This window comes from Scyliorhinus torazame, chromosome 11 (genome assembly GCF_047496885.1).
Source record: "Scyliorhinus torazame isolate Kashiwa2021f chromosome 11, sScyTor2.1, whole genome shotgun sequence".
Lineage (NCBI taxonomy): Eukaryota > Metazoa > Chordata > Chondrichthyes > Carcharhiniformes > Scyliorhinidae > Scyliorhinus > Scyliorhinus torazame.
Genome location: NC_092717.1, coordinates 169,416,043 through 169,437,074, shown reverse-complemented (window position 1 = coordinate 169,437,074; position 21,032 = coordinate 169,416,043). Strand labels below are relative to the sequence as shown.

At 45.6% G+C, this 21,032-nt stretch overlaps 1 protein-coding gene across 1 annotated transcript in view; it reads right to left on the bottom strand.

Moving 5' to 3' along the window:
* Nucleotides 1-284: 284 nt before the first annotated feature.
* necab1 (N-terminal EF-hand calcium binding protein 1) overlaps nt 285-21,032 on the bottom strand; it is a 362,049-nt gene continuing 341,301 nt past the window's right edge. The window contains exons 12-13 of the mRNA XM_072467989.1: nt 9,275-9,366; nt 285-3,584 (exon numbers count right to left, since the gene is read on the bottom strand). Coding sequence (XP_072324090.1) covers nt 3,556-3,584; nt 9,275-9,366 — 121 coding nt within the window. The 3' untranslated portion in view covers nt 285-3,555. The remainder of the gene's footprint in view (nt 3,585-9,274; nt 9,367-21,032) is intronic.

The following is a 21,032-nucleotide window of genomic DNA, read 5'->3' as shown; positions in this document are numbered from 1 at the left end:
ACTTTAACTCTCAACATTTTCAGTTATTGTGTCTTGTTATGGTTATGGCATCATGCCGACCCTGTTTGGCCCGTTGGCCCAGTTTTCAGTTATTGTGTCTTGTTATAGTTATGGCATCATGCCGACCCTGTTTGGCCCGTTGGCCCAGTTGAAGCGATAATTTTGTGTTTTGTTCAAAGTTACGGCACAGTACCGACTCTGTAAACCCCTACCACCATGCGAACCACCATCCTGCCGGGTTTTTTTTCAACAAGGGGTGAATGTGGTGGTATGTATTAGGGGTAATACGGTACACCACGTGTCGACAGTCTATTGGTGGAGGGATGCCAGGTCCTGATAGGATCTGCCACCTACTGGACTCCACCCAGAAATGCCGGTATAAGAACCCAGTTTTTCCCTCCATTTCCCTCAGCAGTTGCATTCTGTAACCACGTTGCTGGGGATAAAGTTCTGCTTAATAAAGCCTTCAATTGACATTACCTCAACCTGCCTCGCGTCATATTGACGGTGCTACACCTGGCACTCCCTCTCAATCCCTGTCCCCCCACTCCGTCTTAAGTGCTGCACTTCCAAGCTCCCCTCAAAGTACTGCTCACCAGTTGCACACCTCCTGAGATCAGTCGTGAATCGAATTGTTCTGACGTCATGCCTCTATGGACGCATTATTTGACGTGGGACTATAATTCCAGCATGTGAGCCCAATAATGTCATGCTAATATATTACACCGATGTTAAACGGTGGGGGCGATCGCTTCCTGCTTTTATGTTGACATGAAATGTGACTTAGGCCTTCTGATATTTTCTGCTATCGCCACCAAATCTACCTGATATGAACGGGAGCAGAAAATGCAGGCCTTTGTGTTACAGTCTTTAATTTGAAAATAATGTAAACATATATCTGTAGATTTTAGAAATTTAAATTTGTAAAAGTCCATTGTGTTTTTGATTTATTCTTTCAATAGATTTGACTAGCTTACTTGTGCTATCAATGCTTGTGTACATTTATAACAACTTCCTTTCTGGTGAAAAGAAATCCAGGTTTTTCATCACAGGACAGTTTTAATAAGCCACAGTTAACTAACAAAGCTCATGAGCACAAATGGGAAGAACATGGAGATACGCAAGAAATCAAACATAAAAAAAACATTGTGTGACTTCCTCCGCAAGCATCCATCAACAACAGCAATAGGGCTAATTTGTTTCAATGTAATCAGTTTAGAACAGTTTACACCACGTGTTCTGAAGTGCTCAATATAGATACACAGAAATTTGCAATTACAGTTATTGCTGAACAAAGCTAAAGGACCTAAAACTGGTACATATGATTCATTATTTATGCCACACAAACCACTGCTGAAACCATTCATATTTAAGTAGAATAAACCCAAGTCAGACCGAGGAGAATGAAATAGTTGCCTGCAATTTCTATGGGTTCTCTGACCATCTGCAGTACTTGGTTGCTAGTTTTGTGTTTTATGCCATTTCTCTAGAGGTTTGACCACCTTTTTGCTAAAAGTAGGGCAGTATATCAGGAGAAATCTGTTTTTTTCCCCTTTTTTTTGCTCTGGACTGACCAGTATTAGATCAACACCAAGTATTATTGAATTGTGTCTACTAACTGTTGAAACTTTATATTTAAAAATGTTTCCATTGAATCAGAGAATCTCTATGGTGCAGAAAGAGAGCATTCGACCGATTGAGTCTACATCGACCCTTTGAAAGATTACACTACCTAGGTCCAATCCCTAGCCTCGGGGAGAATGTGCAAACTCCACACAGACCCTGAGGTTGGAATCGAACCCAGGTCCCTGGCACTGTGAGGCAGCAGTGCTAACCACTGTGCCACCGTGCCACTCATCAATTTTGTTCAACAGTTATCCTTATCAATCCTATCAGATCACCTTCGGGTCAACATGTTGGAACCTAATTATGTCATGTTAAACATTGACTGACAAGAAACAATTTTTTTCTTTATTTGCTTATGGGATGTGAGTGCCACTGGCTGGGCTAATATTTCTTGCCCACCACATATTGCCCTTGAGAAAGGGCTGATGTTCTGCCTTTTTGAACCACTGTGCCCATAGTGCTGTTAAAAAGGGTTTTGACCTGGTGACAGTGAAGGAGCAGCAATATAGTTCCAAGTCAGAATGATGTGTGACTTAGAGGGTAACTTGCAGCTGGAGGTGTTCCAATGTATATGCTGCCCTTGTCCTTCTAAGTGGTAGAGGTCACGGGTTTAGAAGGTGCTGTCAAAGGAGCCTTGGTGAGTCTACAGCGCATTTTGTAGCTGGTACACACTGTTGTCACTATGCATTGATGTTGGAGGAAGTGAATGTTTAAAGTGGTTAATAGTGTGCCAATCAAATGGATTGCTTTGTCCTGGATGGTGCCAATCTTCTTGAGTGTTGTTGGAGTAGCATTCATCCAGACAAGTGGAGAAAATTGCATCACACTCCTGACTTGAACCTTGTGGATGGTGGACTTGTTTTGGGAAGTTGGGAGGTGAGTTACTCTCCACAGAATTCCCGGCCTCTGATCTATCTTGTAGCCACAGTATTTATATGGCTATTCCAGTTCAATTTCTGGCCAATGGTAAACCCCAGGATATTGATGGTGGGTTATTCAGCAAGAGTAATGCCGTTGAATGTCAAGGGGAAATCTCTTGTTGGAGATGGTCATTGTTTGGTTCTAGTGTGGCGCAAATATTACTTGCTATTTACAGCCCAAGCCAGAATATTGTCCAGGTGTTGCTGCTTATGGACACGGACTGCTTTCGTATTTGAGGAGTTGTGAATGATGCTAAACATTGTGCAATCATCAGCGAACATCCCTGACTTCTGATGTTATGATGGAGCGATGGTCATTGGTGAAACAGTTGAAGATGGTTGGATCAAGGAAAATACTCTGCTGAACTCCTGTAATGATGTCTGGGACTCAAGCAATCACAATCATCTTCATTTGTGCTTGGTATGACTCCAAATCAGAGAGGAGAGTTCTCCCTGATTTCCACTGACTTCAGTTTCGCTAGGGTTCCATGATGCCGTACTCAGTCAAATGCTGCCTTGATGTCGAAGGCAGTCTCTCTCACCTCACCTCTTGAGTTCAGCTCTTTCGTCATTGTTTGGACTAAGGCTGTAATGAGATCAGGAGCTGAGTGGCTCTGGCAGAACCCAAACTGTGCGTCAGCGAACAATTATCCCATTTTCGTGATTTCCTTAAAAATGTGATCATCTAAAGTTGTGTGGTACAAATAAAATATAAAACTACTGCATTACAAGATATAAATCAGGGTTACAGAACATATTATGCCAGTACATCTGTGCTGTTCATAAATGATACAGTTGCCTATTGATTAATGATTTATTGATCAGAACACGGTACTTCCAGTCATGTATTAATTTATCATGTAGTTATATTGAACATTTTTTCAAATGTTTAGATTACATATTATTTTATTGTAGCTTGTTCTTACTATTGTAATACAAGTGAAGTTATTTCTAGATGTTTCACACAAAATCTCATACTACTTAAATTTTCTGTAGAGAAGACAATTTTTCAGTTATTATTCAGAACCCACCATGATGCTGTGAAAGAAAGAGAAAACATTGAGTTATTCCCAAATATGTAAAACGTACGCATAATGACTCATTTGAAAATGTTTAATGCATGTATGTATGAGTACCACATGAACCTGCATGTGCAGAGATAATAGGCATGTATTATAATAAATGAATGTGGATTTCCGATAATATTTTGCCAGATTCAGTTGGTCTACTACAATATTATGTGATCTAAGCAAATTTGCTCCTAAAATTCACATCCTCGGTTTGTGCTTACAAATGTTTATTAAAAGGTCCAAGTCAATATGAGAGCATAATTAATGGAACAAACGGATTTTATAAAGTGAGGTAGCAGTCAGTCTGAACCCATTTGCTCTGTGTTTCTGCTTTTGCATCAAGAACATCTGACCCGGTTAGTGAGAAAGGAGTGTTTATTCTGCTGGCCTCCCCTCTATTGGAATGTAATTTTTGGGTTGCTGCTCAAATCTGTGGCCACCTGCATCAGAAAATGTCAAAGTATTCCTTCAAATCTCCAGCCAGACCAGCCTTTGTCTCCACTCAAAGAGGTGGAAAGTTACCCTTCTGAAATCCCATCAGGTTCACAGATGAGCACCACAATCATAATTTATTGATTCAGACTTCCGGTGGCAGCTACTTGGTCGCATACTTGGTGGCTCCTGCTCTGGCCGGGCTTTTGGACCTTTTCCCCCAACTTTTTCGTGGTTTTGAGTCTTGATTTGGAAAGTGCGGACATTTAAGTACTGGATCCACACAGTGGTGCATGGAACGGAGAATGCCAAAGGACCGTAAGGGAAGAAACAGAAAGATAAGCAAGGGCTGGATACAAGTGGCTGCTGAAGTTAACATGGCCAAGGTTCGAACCCCTGCTGCAACGGCCCAGCCATCGATGGAGGAGCTGATGCAGGTCATCCAAGAGGGCTTCGCCAGACAGAAATGGGATTGTCTCGACCCAATAAAGGAGTCGATTGATCGGATGGAACGTAGGCTGGATGCCCAGGATCAGACGATCCAGAAGTTGGAGAAAGTGCTGGCAGACCAGGAGGAGCACCAAACGGTGGTCGAGCTGGAGGTGGGGATGCTGAAGGATCAGCAGAAGAGGCTGTTAGAAAAAGTGGAAGAGCTGGAGAACAGTGCACGCCAACAGAATTTGAGAATTGTCGGTCTCCCTGAAGGGGCTGAGGGGACTGATGCTGGAGCTTTTGTGGTAAATATGTTCCAGAAGCTTCTGGGGGAGGGGGCTTTTCCCCGGCCGCTGGAGGTGGACAGGGCGTACAGGGCGATGGCGAGGAAGCCACGGCCAGGGGACCCCCCCCCAAGGGCGATGGTGGTGCGGTTCCACAGATTTCTGTGATAAAGAGTGTGTCCTCCCGTGGGCCAAACGTACCAGGAGCTGCAAGTGGGACAATAGTATACTGCGTGTCTATCAGGACCTGAGTGTGGCCAGAAGGAGGGCAGGCTTCAGGCAGGTGAAGGAGATCATGTTTAAGAGGAAAGTGAAATTTTGGCTCCTCTACCCTGCGCGCCTGTGGGTCACCCATGAGGACGAGCACCAGTACTTTGAATCGCCCAAAGAGGTGATGGACTTTGCCATAAAGAAGGATCTGGCGCAGAACTGAGGACTTTTTCGGACTTAAGCGATTGGACGTTGGTGATTGGACGTGGGCCTGTTGGCGGATGAGGCGGTGTGTGAGAGAGTAAGGAAGTGTGTGCTGGACTACCTGCAGGCTAATGACACGGGGGAAGTCTCAGCAGCAGTGGTCTGGGGGGTGCTGAAGGCAGTGGTGAGAGGGGAGTTGAGTTCAATCCGAGCTCATAGAGACATGACAGATAGGGCAGAGACGGACCGACTGATCAAGGAGATTCTACGGATAGGTAGGAGGTATGCGGTGACCCCCGGGGTGGAACTGTTAAGGGAGCGTCGGAGGCTGCAGGCGGAGTTTGGGGTACTGTCCACGGGCAAGGCGGTGGAGCAGCCTAGTAAGGCGAGGGGGATGCTGTATGAGTATAGGGAGAAGACCAGCAGAATGCTGGCACAGCAGTTGAGGAAGAGGGAGGCAGCCAGGGGAATCGATAAGGTAGTCGATGGGGATGGGAGGCTGGTAGGGGATTCAGCTGTGCTAAATAAGGCGTTCAGGTATTTTTGTAGCGGATTTTACTGCTCGGAACCCCCCTCGGGGCCCGAGGGGATGAAACGCTCTCTGTCGGGCTGACTTTCTCAAGGGTGGGCAAGGAGCAGGTGGGTGAGTTGGGGGCTCCGATTAGGGCCGAAGAAATTTCTGAGGGCTCGAAGGCAATGCAGTCGGGCAAAGCTCCGGGGCTGGATGGGTTCCCGGTAGAATTTTACAAGAAATTTTCGAGGATATTAGCGCCGTTGCTGGTTAAGGTTTTTAACGAGGCGAGGGATAGAGGTGTGATGCTCCCGACGATGTCACAGGCCACAATTCCGTTAATATTGAAGCGGGACAAAAACCTGGAGCTGTGTGGGTCTCTCGTTGCCGATCTCGTTGCTCAATGTGGCGCTAAGCTGCTGGCCAAGGTGTTGGCCTCCAGGATTGAAGATTGTGTGCCGGAGGTGATTATGGAGGACCAAATCGGATTTTTCAAGGGTAGGCAGTTGGTGGCCAATATTAGAAGGTTGTTTAATGTGATTATGATGCCCCAGGAGGGTAGGGAAGTAGAGGTAGTTGTGGCCATGGATGCAGAGAAGGCGTTTGACCGGGTAGAGAGGGACTATTTATGGGAGGTGTTGGGACGCTTTGGGTTTGGTAGGGGCTTTATTGACTGGGTCAGGCTGCTGTACCAGGCTCCGGAAGCTAGTGTAAGGACAAACACGACGACCTTGGACTATTTTAGGCTGTACCGGGGGACAAGACAGGGATGTCCCCTCTCCCCGCTGCTGTGTGCGCTAGCCATAGAACTGCTGGCAATTGCTCTGAGAGCTTCTAGAGGCTGGAAAGGGCTGGTTTGGGGGGTGGGGCATAGGGTATTGTTGTATGCGGATGATTTACTCCTATATGTGGCAGATCCAAGGGGAAGGAATGAGGGAGATTATGACGATTCAGGGGGAATAAGGCTGGTTTTCGGGATACAAACTGAATATGACGAAGAGTGAGATGTATGTAGTCCAGGCAAGAGGCCAGGAGGGTAGGCTGGGGGAGCTACCATTCAGGTTACTGAGGAACAGCTTTAGATATCTGGGGATACAGGTGCCACGCGATTGGGGCCGGTTACAGAAGTTGAACATGTCCCGGCTGGTTGAACAGATGAGGGGCGAGTTTCGGAGATGGGATGCGCTCCCGCTATCACTGGCGGGGAGGGTGCAGACAGTTAAGATGACGATATTGCCGAGATTTTTATTTGTGTTCCAATGCCTCCTGATTTTCATACCGCGGTCTTTTTTTAAGAGGATCAGCAAAATCATTTTGGGCTTTGTTTGGACAGGTAAGTCCCCACGGGTGAAAAAGGTGATGCTCGGGGGGGGAGAGGGTGCTTGCCCTGCCAAATTTGAGTAATTATTACTGGGCGGCCAATATTGCGATGATAAGGAAGTGGGTGGTGGGGACGGGGGCGGCTTGGGAGCGGATGGAAGCATCCTCATGCAGGGGCACCAGCTTAGGGGCGCTGATAACGGCACCATTGCCGTTCCCGCCGGCGAGATATTCCACCAGTCCCGTGGTGGTGGCGGCCCTGAGGATCTGGGGTCAGTGGAGGAGATTTGTTGGTGCAGTGAGGGCGTCAGTTTGGTCCCCAAAATGCAACAATCATCGGTTCACTCCGGGGAGCTTAGATGGGGGATTTCTGGTATGGCAAAGGGCGGGGGTTGAGAAGATGGAGGACCTGTATCTGGAAGGGAGCTTTCCTAGCTTAAGGGTGCTGGAGGAGATGTTTGGCATGACAGCAGGGAATGATATCAGATATCTACAGGTGCGGGACTTTCTGCGCAGGCAGGTACCATCCTTCCCACTCCTGCCACAAAGAGGGATTCAAGCTAGGGCAGTGTCCAGGGGGTGGGTGGGGGAGGGGAGCATCTCGGACATCTACAAAGAATTAATGGGGGCGGAGGAGCATACAGAGGAGTTGAAGCATAAGTGGGAGGAGGAACTTGGGGGTGAGATGGAGGACGGCCTATGGTCGGAGGCGCTGAGCAGGGTCAACGCGACCGCTACATGCGCAAGGCTCAGCTAGATCCAGTTTAAGGTGGTGCACCGGGCGCACATGGCAGCGACCCGGATGAGTAGATTTTTTGGGGTGGAAGACAAGTGTGTCAGATGTGCGGGGGGACTAGTGAACCATGTCCATATGTTCTAGGCATGCCCAAAAATTAGGGGATATTGGCAGGGGTTCACAGATGTCATGTCCAGGGTATTGAAGACAGGGGTGGAAATGAGTCTAGGAGTAGCGAACTTTGTGGTGTTGGAGGACCCGGGTGTTCAGGAGGAGGGAGAGGCAGATGTTCTGGCCTTTTCCTCCTTGGTAGCCCGCCGATGGATACTACTGGCGTGGAGGGAGTCTAGGCCTCCGAAGTCAGAGGCCTGGTTAACCGACATGGCGAGCTTTCTCGGCCTGGAAAAGATCAAATTCGCCTTAAGAGGGTCGGTGTCAGGGTTCGCCCAGAGGTGGCAACCATTCATTGACTTCTTCGCGGGGAATTAATCGTCAGCAGCGGGGTGGGGTGGGGTGGGGGGAGGAGGGGGGCTAGAGTAGTATAGAGTAGGGGGTTAAATAGGCGGGCCTTGGAGGGATGGATGGCGGCGCCTGTTTTTTGATTATTGTTCTTTGTACTCCATTATTTTTTGTACTGTGGTTGTTTGTTATGCCAAAAATACCTCATTGAAAATTGTTAGTTAAAAAAAAAATGTAGTGATTAAATAGATGTTTATGCATTTTGTACAACTTTCTGTCAATCACCTGCCAAAATGTTTAAGGAATGATCACAGGGCAGCATGGTGGCGCAGTGGGTTAGCCCTGTTGCCTCATGGCACTGAGGTCCCAGGTTCGATTTCGGCTCTGGCTCACTGTCCGTGTGGAGTTTGCACATTATCCCCGTGTTTGCGTGTGTTTTGCCCCCACAACCCAAAGATGTGCAGGCTAGGTGGATTGGCCACGCTAAATTGCCCCTTAATTGGAAAAAATGAATTGGGTACTCTAAATTTGTAAAAAAATAAATAAAAAGGAATGATCACAAGAGCTCCTGACCCTGACATTCCAGTTACGGGAAAATAAATTATTTGAAGTTCATCCTTGCCCTTCTAATAATTTTTTGTTACTAATCAGCCATCATTTTTGTTTTACTATTTCCCTAAAACCTGTCTTAAATGTGAAAATCTTCCTTAGACCGCCCATTAATACTCTTTGTTTCAATAGAAAAGCCTACATTTTTGTGAGCATTTCTTTATAACCACAGATTCCTAGTGTTATTTTAATGACTTCCCACTGCAACCTTTCCATAGTTCTAATAGCCTTCCTCTCATGGCGTGCCCAGAAGTACACACAATACACGAACTGTGAGCTAACCAATATATTGTACAATTGATTTCTTCATTCCCCACTGTAACAAAATTTGCAGTTTGCGCACTAAGGTGATGCTTGACTGTTTACAGTAATAAGAAGAAAGGCTACCAGAAGTCAGTTCCTTACACATGCAATTAAGTAATATGTCAGATCAGTAATGAGCTTACAATGAGGTATCTTACCAGGTACAAGCATTGTTGTTATTAGTTCTGGAGTGTCCAAGAAATCCACATTGCTCCTCTGAAAGGTCTTGTTGTAATTAGTCTGGATGTGGCTGTGTGGACATACCAATCAGAGACACATTAATAATCATTCACACCTCTTGATAACTGCATAAAATACATTTTACAAACTGTTATATTCTACATCTCACCCCCAAGGTTTTGGTAAGATCTGGCAAGTGTTAAATAACGGTTTGTTTAAAGTGGGCAAAGTTTGGATTCAATCACTTGCTAACAGAATAAAGTGACAAGATTCCAAGGGTTTTGAACAAACAAAAATAAATTTTACGATGTAGATGGTCAAAAAGATAAAACAATTTGCAATATTTATTCTATACTCTAACATTTAGGTTTAATAAAAGGTGCATGTGAACTAACAGGCAACCTGTGGTCAAACACACCACATTGTGACAAAGACAGATCCCACTGATTTTTCAGCAACCATTCCAGATGTCAGTAAACACTGAGTCACCCAATCTCACTGAAACGCTGTCTCCCTTAGAAGGGTCTTCAAACTTTTCTCTTTTGAATATCAAGCCTTTGAACTCCCTCAAAGGTACTCCAACTAAAACGGCATACCTCCCAGAGTTTAAATCTCACCTCCTTCTAATCTGTTCCCTTGGATTTTCAAGTCTGCATTCCAGCCTCTACTTACTGGTGCAATTTGAACTCTTTAATAGCTGGCTAGCTTCACTGGCCTGGCACTGCCCCTGGATTTTACCAAACTACAATCTCTGCAGCTGCACCAAGTTATAGATAGCTTCTTCTCTGCCCTCGCCCTTTCCAGCATGGAGCTTGTCACCTCAGCATCCCAGGACTTCTCCTAACCCCTAACTGCACAGAGCTATCAAACAGCTCCTGGGGACTTCTCCTGAGCCCCATCTGCACAGAGCTAACAATAACACATTTGATGCCTGGAGCCTGCTAACAGCAACACCTTTTCAGGACGACCTTTTCCCTTTCTCTAGAACACTTCCTCCCCAGCAAACGCACAGATAAAGCGAAATCCTAAAACTTTCTTCAGCTCCATTTATTTCCATGCATCCTTCCAGGGCGCACTGAATGTTTTTTAATTAATTGCAGCTTTAACTCCCAAAACACATTAGCCTGTGCAAGAAAATAATAGAACGGTCCCTATCGGCATATTGCAAGAAAGATCTTCCTGAATTTGGGACCAGATCAGTATACCTCAAAAAGGACCCTGTTCGTTTGAGTGGAAGTTGTTGGTTACTACCATATAAAACACTATGCTAGATTTCAGCAAGAATTCTCATGCTCCATTTTAACTGGTACTTGTTGCGTGTCTGCGAAGTGAAGGATTGTGGGGAGGTGGTGCTATGTGTGTGTGTGGGGGGGTTGTTAAGAAACCATGATGGCTCTAAGTGCTATTAATACAATCCTTTATTTTAGGGAGTTCCACATCTGGTAAAGGTCCTCTACCCTTGAGTTTCCATGGGGAAACTAACAAAAATGTTGCCCCTGGAAAATAAAGCATCAGTGAACTGTTGGGATCCATTAACTTATTCAACTTTATGATGGCCTTTGTAAAAGAGAGGACTAATCCAATGCAAGATTTTGCTCACAAGTCAAACTCCAGTAGATTCCAAGTTGTGCCAAAGTTTCTCTTGTGAAGTAGGCATAGTACAGGCAAGACTCTCAAAAATCACTAAACAGATATGCTATGGTTTGAAAGCATTCATAGAACATAGAACATAGAACAATACAGCGCAGTACAGGCCCTTCGGCCCACGATGTTGCACCGAAACAAAAGCCATCTAACCTACACTATGCCATTATCATCCATATGTTTATCCAATAAACTTTTAAATGCCCTCAATGTTGGCGAGTTCACTACTGTAGCAGGTAGGGCATTCCACGGCCTCACGACTCTTTGCGTAAAGAACCTACCTCTGACCTCTGTCCTATATCTATTACCCCTCAGTTTAAAGTTATGTCCCCTTGTGCCAGCCATTTCCATCCGCGGGAGAAGGCTCTCACTGTCCACCCTATCCAACCCCCTGATCATTTTGTATGCCTCTATTAAGTCTCCTCTTAAACTTCTTCTCTCCAACGAAAACAACCTCAAGTCCATCAGCCTTTCCTCATAAGATTTTCCCTCCATACCAGGCAACATCCTGGTAAATCTCCTCTGCACCCGCTCCAAAGACCCCACGTCCTTCCTATAATGCGGTGACCAGAACTGTACGCAATACTCCAAATGCGACCGTACCAGAGTTCTGTACAGCTGCAACATGACCTCCCGACTCCGGAACTCAATCCCTCTACCAATAAGGGCCAACACTCCATAGGCCTTCTTCACAACCCTATCAACCTGGGTGGCAACTTTCAGGGATCTATGTACATGGACACCTAGATCCCTCTGCTCATCCACACTTTCAAGAACTTTACCATTAGCCAAATATTCCGCATACCTGTTATTCCTTCCAAAGTGAATCACCTCACACTTCTCTACATTAAACTCCATTTGCCACCTCTCAGCCCAGCTCTGCAGCTTATCTATATCCCTCTGTAACCAGCTACATCCTTCCACACTATCGACAACACCACCGACTTTAGTATCGTCTGCAAATTTACTCCCCCACCCTTCTGCGCCTTCCTCTAGGTCATTGATAAAAATGACAAACAGCAACAGCCCCAGAACAGATCCTTGTGGTACTCCACTTGTGACTGTACTCCATTCTGAACATTTCCCGTCAACCACCACCCTCTGTCTTCTTTCAGCTAGCCAATTTCTGATCCACATCTCTAAATCACCCTCAATCCCCAGCCTCCGTATTTTCTGCAATAGCCTACCGTGGGGAACCTTATCAAACGCTTTGCTGAAATCCATATACACCACATCAACTGCTCTACCCTCATCTACCTGTTCAGTCACCTTCTCAAAGAACTCAATAAGGTTTGTGAGGCATGGCCTACCCTTCACAAAGCCATGCTGACTATCCCTGATCATATTATTCCTATCTAGATGATTATAAATCTTGTATTTTATAATCCCCTCCAAGACTTTACCCACGACAGACGTGAGGCTCACCGGTCTATAGTTGCCGGGGTTGTCTCTGCTCCCCTTTTTGAACAAAGGGACCACATTTGCTGTCCTCCAGTCCTCTGGCACTATTCCTGTAGCCAATGATGACATAAAAATCAAAGCCAAAGGTCCAGCAATCTCTTCCCTGGCCTCCCAGAGAATCCTAGGATAAATCCCATCAGGTCCCGGGGATTTATCTATTTTCAGCCTGTCCAGAATTGCCAACACCTCTTCCCTACGTACCTCAATGCCATCTATTCTATTAGCCTGGGGCTCAGCATTCTCCTCCACAACATTATCTTTTTCCTGAGTGAATACTGACGAAAAATATTCATTTAGTATCTCGCCTATCTCTTCAGACTCCACACACAATTTCCCATCGCTGTCCTTGACTGGTCCTATTCTTTCCCTAGTCATTCGCTTATTCCTGACATACCTATAGAAAGCTTTTGGGTTTTCCTTGATCCTTCCTGCCAAATACTTCTCATGTCCCCTCCTTGCTCGTCTTAGCTCTCTCTTTAGATCCTTCCTCGCTACCTTGTAACTATCCATCGCCCCAACCGAAACTTCACACTTCATCTTCACATAGGCCTCCTTCTTCCTCTCAACAAGAGATTCCACTTCCTTGGTAAACCACGGTTCCCTCGCTCAACGCCTTCCTCCCTGTCTGACCGGTACGTACTTATCAAGAACACGCAGTAGCTGATCCTTGAACAAGCCCCACTTATCCAGTGTGCCCAACACTTGCAGCCTACTTCTCCACCTTATCCCCCCCAAGTCACGTCTAATGGCATCATAATTGCCCTTCCCCCAGCTATAACTCTTGCCCTGCGGTGTATACTTATCCCTTTCCATCATTAACGTAAACGTCACCGAATTGTGGTCACTGTCCCCAAAGTGCTCTCCTACCTCGAAATCCAACACCTGGCCTGGTTCATTACCCAAAACCAAATCCAACGTGGCCTCGCCTCTTGTTGGCCTGTCAACATATTGTTTCAGGAAATCCTCCTGCACACACTGTACAAAAAACGACCCATCTATTGTACTCAAACTATATCTTTTCCAGTCAATATTTGGAAAGTTAAAGTCTCCCATAATAACTACCCTGTTACTTTCGCTCTTATCCAGAATCATCTTCGCCATCCTTTCCTCTACATCCCTAGAACTATTAGGAGGCCTAGAAAAAACTCCAAACTGGGTGACCTCTCCTTTCCTGTTTCTAACTTCAGCCCATACTACCTCGGAAGAAGAGTCCCCATCTAGCATCCTCTCCGCCACCATAATACTGCTCTTGACTAGCAGCGCCACACCTCCCCCTCTTTTGCCTCCTTCGCTGAGCTTACTAAAACACCTAAACCCTGGAACCTGCAACATCTATTCCTGTCCCTGCTCTATCCATGTCTCCAAAATGGCCACAACATCGAAGTCCCAGGTACCAACCCATGCTGCCAGTTCCCCTACCTTGTTTCGTATACTCCTGGCATTGAAGTAGACACACTTCAAACCACCTACCTGAACACTGGCCCCCTCCTGCGACGTCAAATCTGAGCTCCTGACCTCTATACTCTCATTCTCCCTTACCCTAAAACTACAATCCAGGTTCCCATGCCCCTGCTGCATTAGTTTAAACCCCCCCAAAGAGCACTAACAAATCTCCCCCCCAGGATATTTGTGCCCCTCAGGTTCAGATGTAGACCATCCTGTCTGTAGAGGTCCCACCTTCCCCAGAAAGAGCCCCAGTTACCCAGAAATCTGAATCCCTCCCGCCTGCACCATCCCTGTAGCCACGTGTTTAAATGCTCTCTCTCCCTATTCCTCATCTCACTATCACGTGGCACGGGCAACAACCCAGAGATAACAACTCTGTTTGTTCTAGTTCTGAGCTTCCATCCTAGCTCCCTGAAAGCCTGCCTGACATCCTTGTCCCCTTTCCTACCTATGTCGTTAGTGCCAATGTGGACCACGACTTGGGGCTGCTCCCCCTCCCCCCAAAGGACCCGGAAAACACGATCCGAGACATCACGTACCCTTGCACCTGGGAGGCAACGTACCAAACGTGAGTCTCTCACGCTCCCACAAAATCTCCTATCTGTGCCCCTGACTATCGAGTCCCCAATTACTAATGCTCTGCTCCTCTCCCCCCTTCCCTTCTGAGCAACAGGGACAGACTCCGTGCCAGAGGCCCGTACCCCATGGCTTACCCCTGGTAAGTCGTCCCCCCCACAAGTATCCAAAGCGGTATACTTGTTTCTCAGGGGAACGACCGCAGGGGATCCCTGCACTGACTGCTTTTTCCCAGTCCCTCTTACAGTTACCCACCTTTGACAAATCCAACTGGACAGTTGACCCTGTGATGTACACAGTTGTTTTCTTTCCTCCTTGTCCGTACGCTCGCCTTAGGGGTGCTGTACGGGAGCTTCACCCACGTGGCAAACCCTGCTCCGAACCAAAATCGTTCAAGTACCTCCAAGAGGTACCTCCATTCCACTCGATCAAAGTCTTTCTCAGCATTCAGGCAGACGATCACTTCTGGTGTCCTCTCCCGGATGGGGTCTTTATTACGTTCAGCCGGCACCTGATGTTCGCTGTTAATGCCTGCCCTTAACAAACCTTGTCTGATCTTCCGCGATTACTTCTGGTAGGCAACTCTCCAGGCGTCTCACCAGTGATTTTGCATCAGTATTTAGGAGAGAGATGGGTCTGTACAATCCACACTCTATCGGATCTTTATCTTTTTTGTGGATCAGTGAGATCGAGCCCTGGGCCAGCGTGGGTGGCAGGCCCCCTTTGACAGTGACTCATTGAACATCTCCCGCAGGTGCGGGGCCATGTTGCTGAGAATTTCTTGTAAAAGTCTACCGGGTTCCCATTCAGTCCCGCCGCTTTCCCTGACTGCATGGAATTGATACATTCCACGATTTCGCCCAGCTCTAATGCTGCTTCCAGCCCTTGTTTTCTGTCATTCCCCACCATTGGTATATCCAGTCTGTCGAGGAACTGTTCCATCTCTGAGTTTTCTTCCGGATAAAAGCTCAAAAAGACCTTGTTAACTTTGTTTGGGTCCACAACCATCCTCCTGGTCTGTCCCCAACTTGTGCTATCTCTTTCATGGCTGCCTATTTTCTGAACTGGTGTGCCAGCATGCTGCTGGCCTTGTATCCATGTTCAGCGAAGGCCCCCCATACCTGGTGGAGCTTATGGACTGCCTTCCATGTGGAGAGCATGTCAAATTCCTTCTGCAGCTTTTTTCCTTTCCGCCAGCAGCTCCACAGCTGGGGCCATAATGTACTGCCGATCCGCCTCAAGTATAGAGTTGATCAGTCACTCCTTGGCTACCCTCTCTTTCCTGTCTCTAAGGGCCCTATGATTTCACCCCTGATCAACACCTTCCTTGCCTGCTCGAACGTGGATGGTGAGACCTCCCCATTCTGGTTGTAGGATACATAAATCATCGAACGTTTGGGATATTTAGTACAGACCCTTATCGGCGAGGAGAGTCTCCATGGGTGGCATTAGGCCCGTCCCTTCTCCAACCACACGTCTATGTATTGCAGCGCGTGATCTGAGATTACAATTGTGGAGTATTCTGCCTTTGTTACCCCTGGAAGCACCCTTTTCCCTACAACAAAAAAATCTATGTGTGACCTGACTTTATGCATATGGGAGAAGAAAAATAATTATTTTTCTCCTGGGTGGTGAAACAGCCACGCGTCAATCCTCCATCTGCTTCATAAAGGCATTCAATTCTTGTGCCATGCGTGACATGTTCCCTGTCCTGGGGTTGGATCTGTCTATTTTGGGGTCCTGTACACGGTTAATGTCCCACCCATTGGTATGTGTCAGGGTCTGGGATTTCGACCATCGTTTTCTTGACGAATTCTGCTTGATCCCAGTTTGGGGCGCATATATTTACCAAGACTATTGAGGTCTCTTTCAATGTCCTGCTGACTATCACGTATCCCCCACACGGGTTCGTCACTGTGCTCGCGCTGTGAAGGAAACTGTCGTGTTGATTAGTATGGCCATTCCCCTTGTCCTGCTGTCGAAGCATGAATGAAACGTTTGTCCCACCCAGCCCTTCCTTACCCGGTGTTGGCCCTGTTTTATTACCTTATGTAATATATATATTACTCTTTGAACCAGCTGAGTTGATGAAATGAACAAGAGTCTTCTTTTAAAGATGAACTAATTTAATGAGTAATATAAATAATATTTGTGAGTCCTTTGTACTTAACACTCAACTAGTAAAAGAAAGAAAATACAGTAAAGATAACTAACTAACTATACAATGTAATAATGAAATAACTTATAACTTCTCTCCCTCTAGCTATTCTATGGCTTGTCTGTTCACTCTCCTGAAGCACAGTCCCAGAAAGGGCGGGAAAGTCTTTCTTATACCATCTGATAGTGAGACATCTAGTGTTGAATTGACTGTACTACTTTTACATACATTTATCATGTATATTGACATACAGAGATTGCTACATCCCCTTTTTAAAAACATTTTCTTGTAAATATTAAAAGAAAATTTAGTTGGGCAGCACGATGGCTCAGTGGTTAGCACTGCAGTTTCACGGCGCCGAGCTCCCAAGTTCAATCCTGGCTCTGGGTCACTGTCCGTGTGGAATTTGCACATTCTCCCCGTGTTTGCGTGTGTTTCGCCCCCACAACACAAAGATGTGCAAGGTAGGTGGATTGAACACGCTAAATTGCCCCTTAATTGGAAAAAAAAAAAAGAATTGGATACTCTAAATTAACAAAAAAGAAAATTTAGTTACATATGTTAAGTGGTGTATACAATGTACAGTAATCACAGGAATCGTGAAAAAAAAGTTCACAAATTCAGACGATTGGGTCTTCTTCTCTTTGTCGATCTTCTTTAACGTCAAAGGTGATGAAGAAGTTTTAATGTCTTAATTGATCATCAAATTTGAATGCATTTGCTGTTCAATTTGTTTTGAAATTGTCTGGTTCAAATCAAGATTAGAAAAAATCTTCAAAGTATCTGTGACTTGAAGTAGATCTTTTCGATTTCTTCTCAGAATGTTTCCATCTGAAGTTCTTATCAGATAAAGTCTTTGAGAGAATTGCCTAATTATGCGAGCAATGTCAGACCAACTTCCTGAAGGAAGTCTTAATCTAACAGTATCATTCTCAGATAGCCATGATGTGGAGATGCCGGCGTTGGACTGGGGTGAGCGCATTGGCTCAAAGTGGAGAGGATCTCCAGGAAGATCGCGCATATAGACACTGACATTAAGTTTCTACAAAGATGCAAGAAAGCAGACAAGATCCCGAAAGGGCTACAGACCGACCTCCTCAGAAGACAAACATGGGACACAACCGACAGAATACCCTTCGTCGTCCAGTACTTCCCCGGAGCGGAGAAACTACGTCATCTTCTTCACAGTCTTCAACACGTCATTGATGACGATGAACATCTTGCCAAGGTCATCCCCACACCCCCACTACTTGCCTTCAAACAACCGCGCAACCTCAAACGAACCATTGTTTGCAGCAAACTACCCAGTCTTCAGAACAGTGACCACGACACCACACAACCCTGTAATGGCAATCTCTGCAAGACGTGCCAGATCATCGACATGGATACCACTATTACACGTGAGAACACCACCCACCAGGTACGCGGTACATACTCGTGCGACTCGGCCAACGTTGTCTACCTCATACGCTGCAGGAAAGGATGTCCCGAAGCGTGGTACATTGGCGAGACCATGCAGACGCTGCGACAACGAATGAACGGACATCGCGCAACAATCACCAGGCAGGAATGTTCCCTTCCAGTCGGGGAACACTTCAGCAGTCAAGGGCATTCAGCCTCTGATCTCCGGGTAAGCGTTCTCCAAGGCGGCCTTCAGGACCCGCGACAACGCAGAATCGCCGAGCAGAAACTTATAGCCAAGTTCCGCACACATGAGTGCGGCCTCAACCGGGACCTGCGATTCATGTCACATTACATTCATCCCCCGCCATCTGGCCTGCGAAATCCTACCAACTGTCCTGGCTTGAGACAATTCACACCTCTTTAACCTGGGGTTACCCCACCTCTGGATCTGTAAAGATTTAATCACCTGCTAATGGTCGCATTCCTAGCATTGTTTGGCATCTTGGAATTTGTCTATATATGTGTTTCTGGAACAGACCTCTTCATTCACCTGAGGAAGGAGCAGCGCTCCGAAAGCTAGTGACATCGAAACAAACCTGTTGGACTTTAACCTGGTGTTGTAAGACTTCGTACTATTCTCAGATAGAGTAGACAATTCTTTTGAATGTAGATCAAAATATCTCTGCTGCTTTATTTTCTGTTGAATTTTCTTCACGGTGCAATGTTGTTCAGGATCAGGAAAATGTAACTGAGGTAGAGTCGTCCTCAAAATTCTGTTGTATAACATTTGAGATGGAGATAATCCTGTTGATAAAGGTGCTGTCATGTAATTGAGAAAAGCTAGATAAAAATCAGTTTGTGAATCTTTTGATTTACTAAGTAGCTGTTTCATAATGTGAACACCTTTCTCTACTTTTCCATTGGACTGTGGAAAATGAGGGCTTGAAGTTACATGTTCAAAATTGTACTTCAATGAGAATTCTTGCCATTCCTGACTTGAGAAACATGGACAATTGTCAGACACGCTGATACGAGGAATACCATGCCTGGCAAATATTTCCTTGCTGCCTTTGTGACAGTACTGGATGTGATGTCCTTCAATTTCACTAGTTCAGGAAAGTGGAAAAATAGTCAATGACTACGAGATAGTCCTTACCAAATAAGTTTAAGATATCAGCACCAAACTTGATCCATGGTGAAGCTACTAGATCATGTGGTTGCAGTGGTTCTTTGCATTGATGATTTTGATGCGACTGACACGTTGAACACGATGACATCATGTCCGAGATATCATTGTTGATACCTGGCCAATAGATCGATTGTCTGGCACGATGTTTACATTTTTCAATGCCTAAATGACCCTCATGATGTCTAGAAAGCATTTCAGACCTCATGCTTTGTGGAATCACAATGCGATCTTGTCTCAGCAGTATACCATCTACAATAGTCAGTTCTGACTGAATGCTTTGGTGTTGCGGACAATTACCTTTCGGCCATCCAAGTTGAAGATGATGTATGACTTTCATCAAAGTAGCATCTTTCATTGTTTCAATGCAAATTTGTTGAAATTTTACATCAGAGACAGGAAGTAACTCTCTGAATAATTGCAGTTGAGAATCAACATCATTTATCGATTCTTCTTGAGGAATTTCAGTGTTGACTGATCTAAATAAGGTGTCAGCAATTACTAACTCTTTACCAGGTCTGTATTTTAGTGTGAAATCATATCTTCTTAATTTCATCACCATACATTGAAGTCTGGAAGTCATATCATTAAAGATTTGTTCAATAACAAGTGGACGATGGTCAATTTCTACTGTGAACTTGGGTAGACCATAAACATAGTCGTGGAATTTGGAAATCCCAATAACTAGCTCAAGACACTCCTTTTCAATTTGAGTGTACCTACACTTCGTCTCAGTCATGGATCTTGACGTGAGGGCAATAATCTCAGTCATGGATCTTGACGCGTAGGCAATAGGAACCCAATTATTGAAATGGTCTTGTTGAAGTAAAACAGCACCTATGCCATTTTTACTAGCAACCTTTGAGATTTTAGTAGGTCTTGTAGGATCAAAAAATGATAAGCACGGAGCTTGTAAATTGTTGTTTTAAATCTGTACATTCTTCAGTATGTTTTTCAGTCCAGCTGAAATCTGTGTTCTTTCTAATCAGTTGACGTAGTGCAGTTGTTCTGTTAGCTAGATTTGAAATAAACTTTCCAAGAAAGTTGATAAATCCGAGAAAGCGTAAGACTGCCTTCTTATCTTTAGGAATTTGCATTGCGTTGATAGCTTGCACTTTATTTTGATCCGCCTTTATTCCTTCAGCTGTGATGTTGTCACCGAAGAATTTCAAAGAGGAGGCAGCAAACATTCATTTGGCTTTGTTTAGTTTCAAACCATATTCATTAATCCTTTTGAATACTTCCCAAAGATGTTTCATATGCTCTTCAGGTGTTGTTGACCAGACGATGATGTCGTCAACTGTAATAAGTCCACGGAGGCAGAAGTCCCGTCACCAGAATTCCTTTTATTTACAAACCCAACAGCTGAACAACCATGACCATTCAGTCTGCTGTCTATACTGGGAGTGCAGAGGATCTGACACTCCCTGTTATACACAGAGAAAGGGGTTCCCTGAATGGGCCACTAATCAGGGAACTCGTATTCTAATTGGCCAATCTCAAAAGGCCTGGCCTAAGTCATTACACCCCTCCCCCCCAAAATCCGAGGAGCCCCCGTGGGCCTCGTGACTCATGGGTCTCCTGCTTCGTTTTTGCACTGGGTCCAGCTCCTCCACTTCGGCTTCCGACATAGGGGGGGGGTATAACGGCTAGGCGCCCGTCTTTTCCAATGTGAGCGCCTGAGGGCGGTTCGCCCCTTTCCTCCAGGGGCAGGGTACAGTTGCGACATCATCCAAGGTGTCCATATCCGAGTCCGATGTGGTGTCGGAGGGCCGTGAATAGTTTGTCAGGGAGGGCTCTCCACGGTCCTTGGTACACTGGTCTGAGTCAGCTCCGGAGGAGGAAACAAATCTGAGGCCCG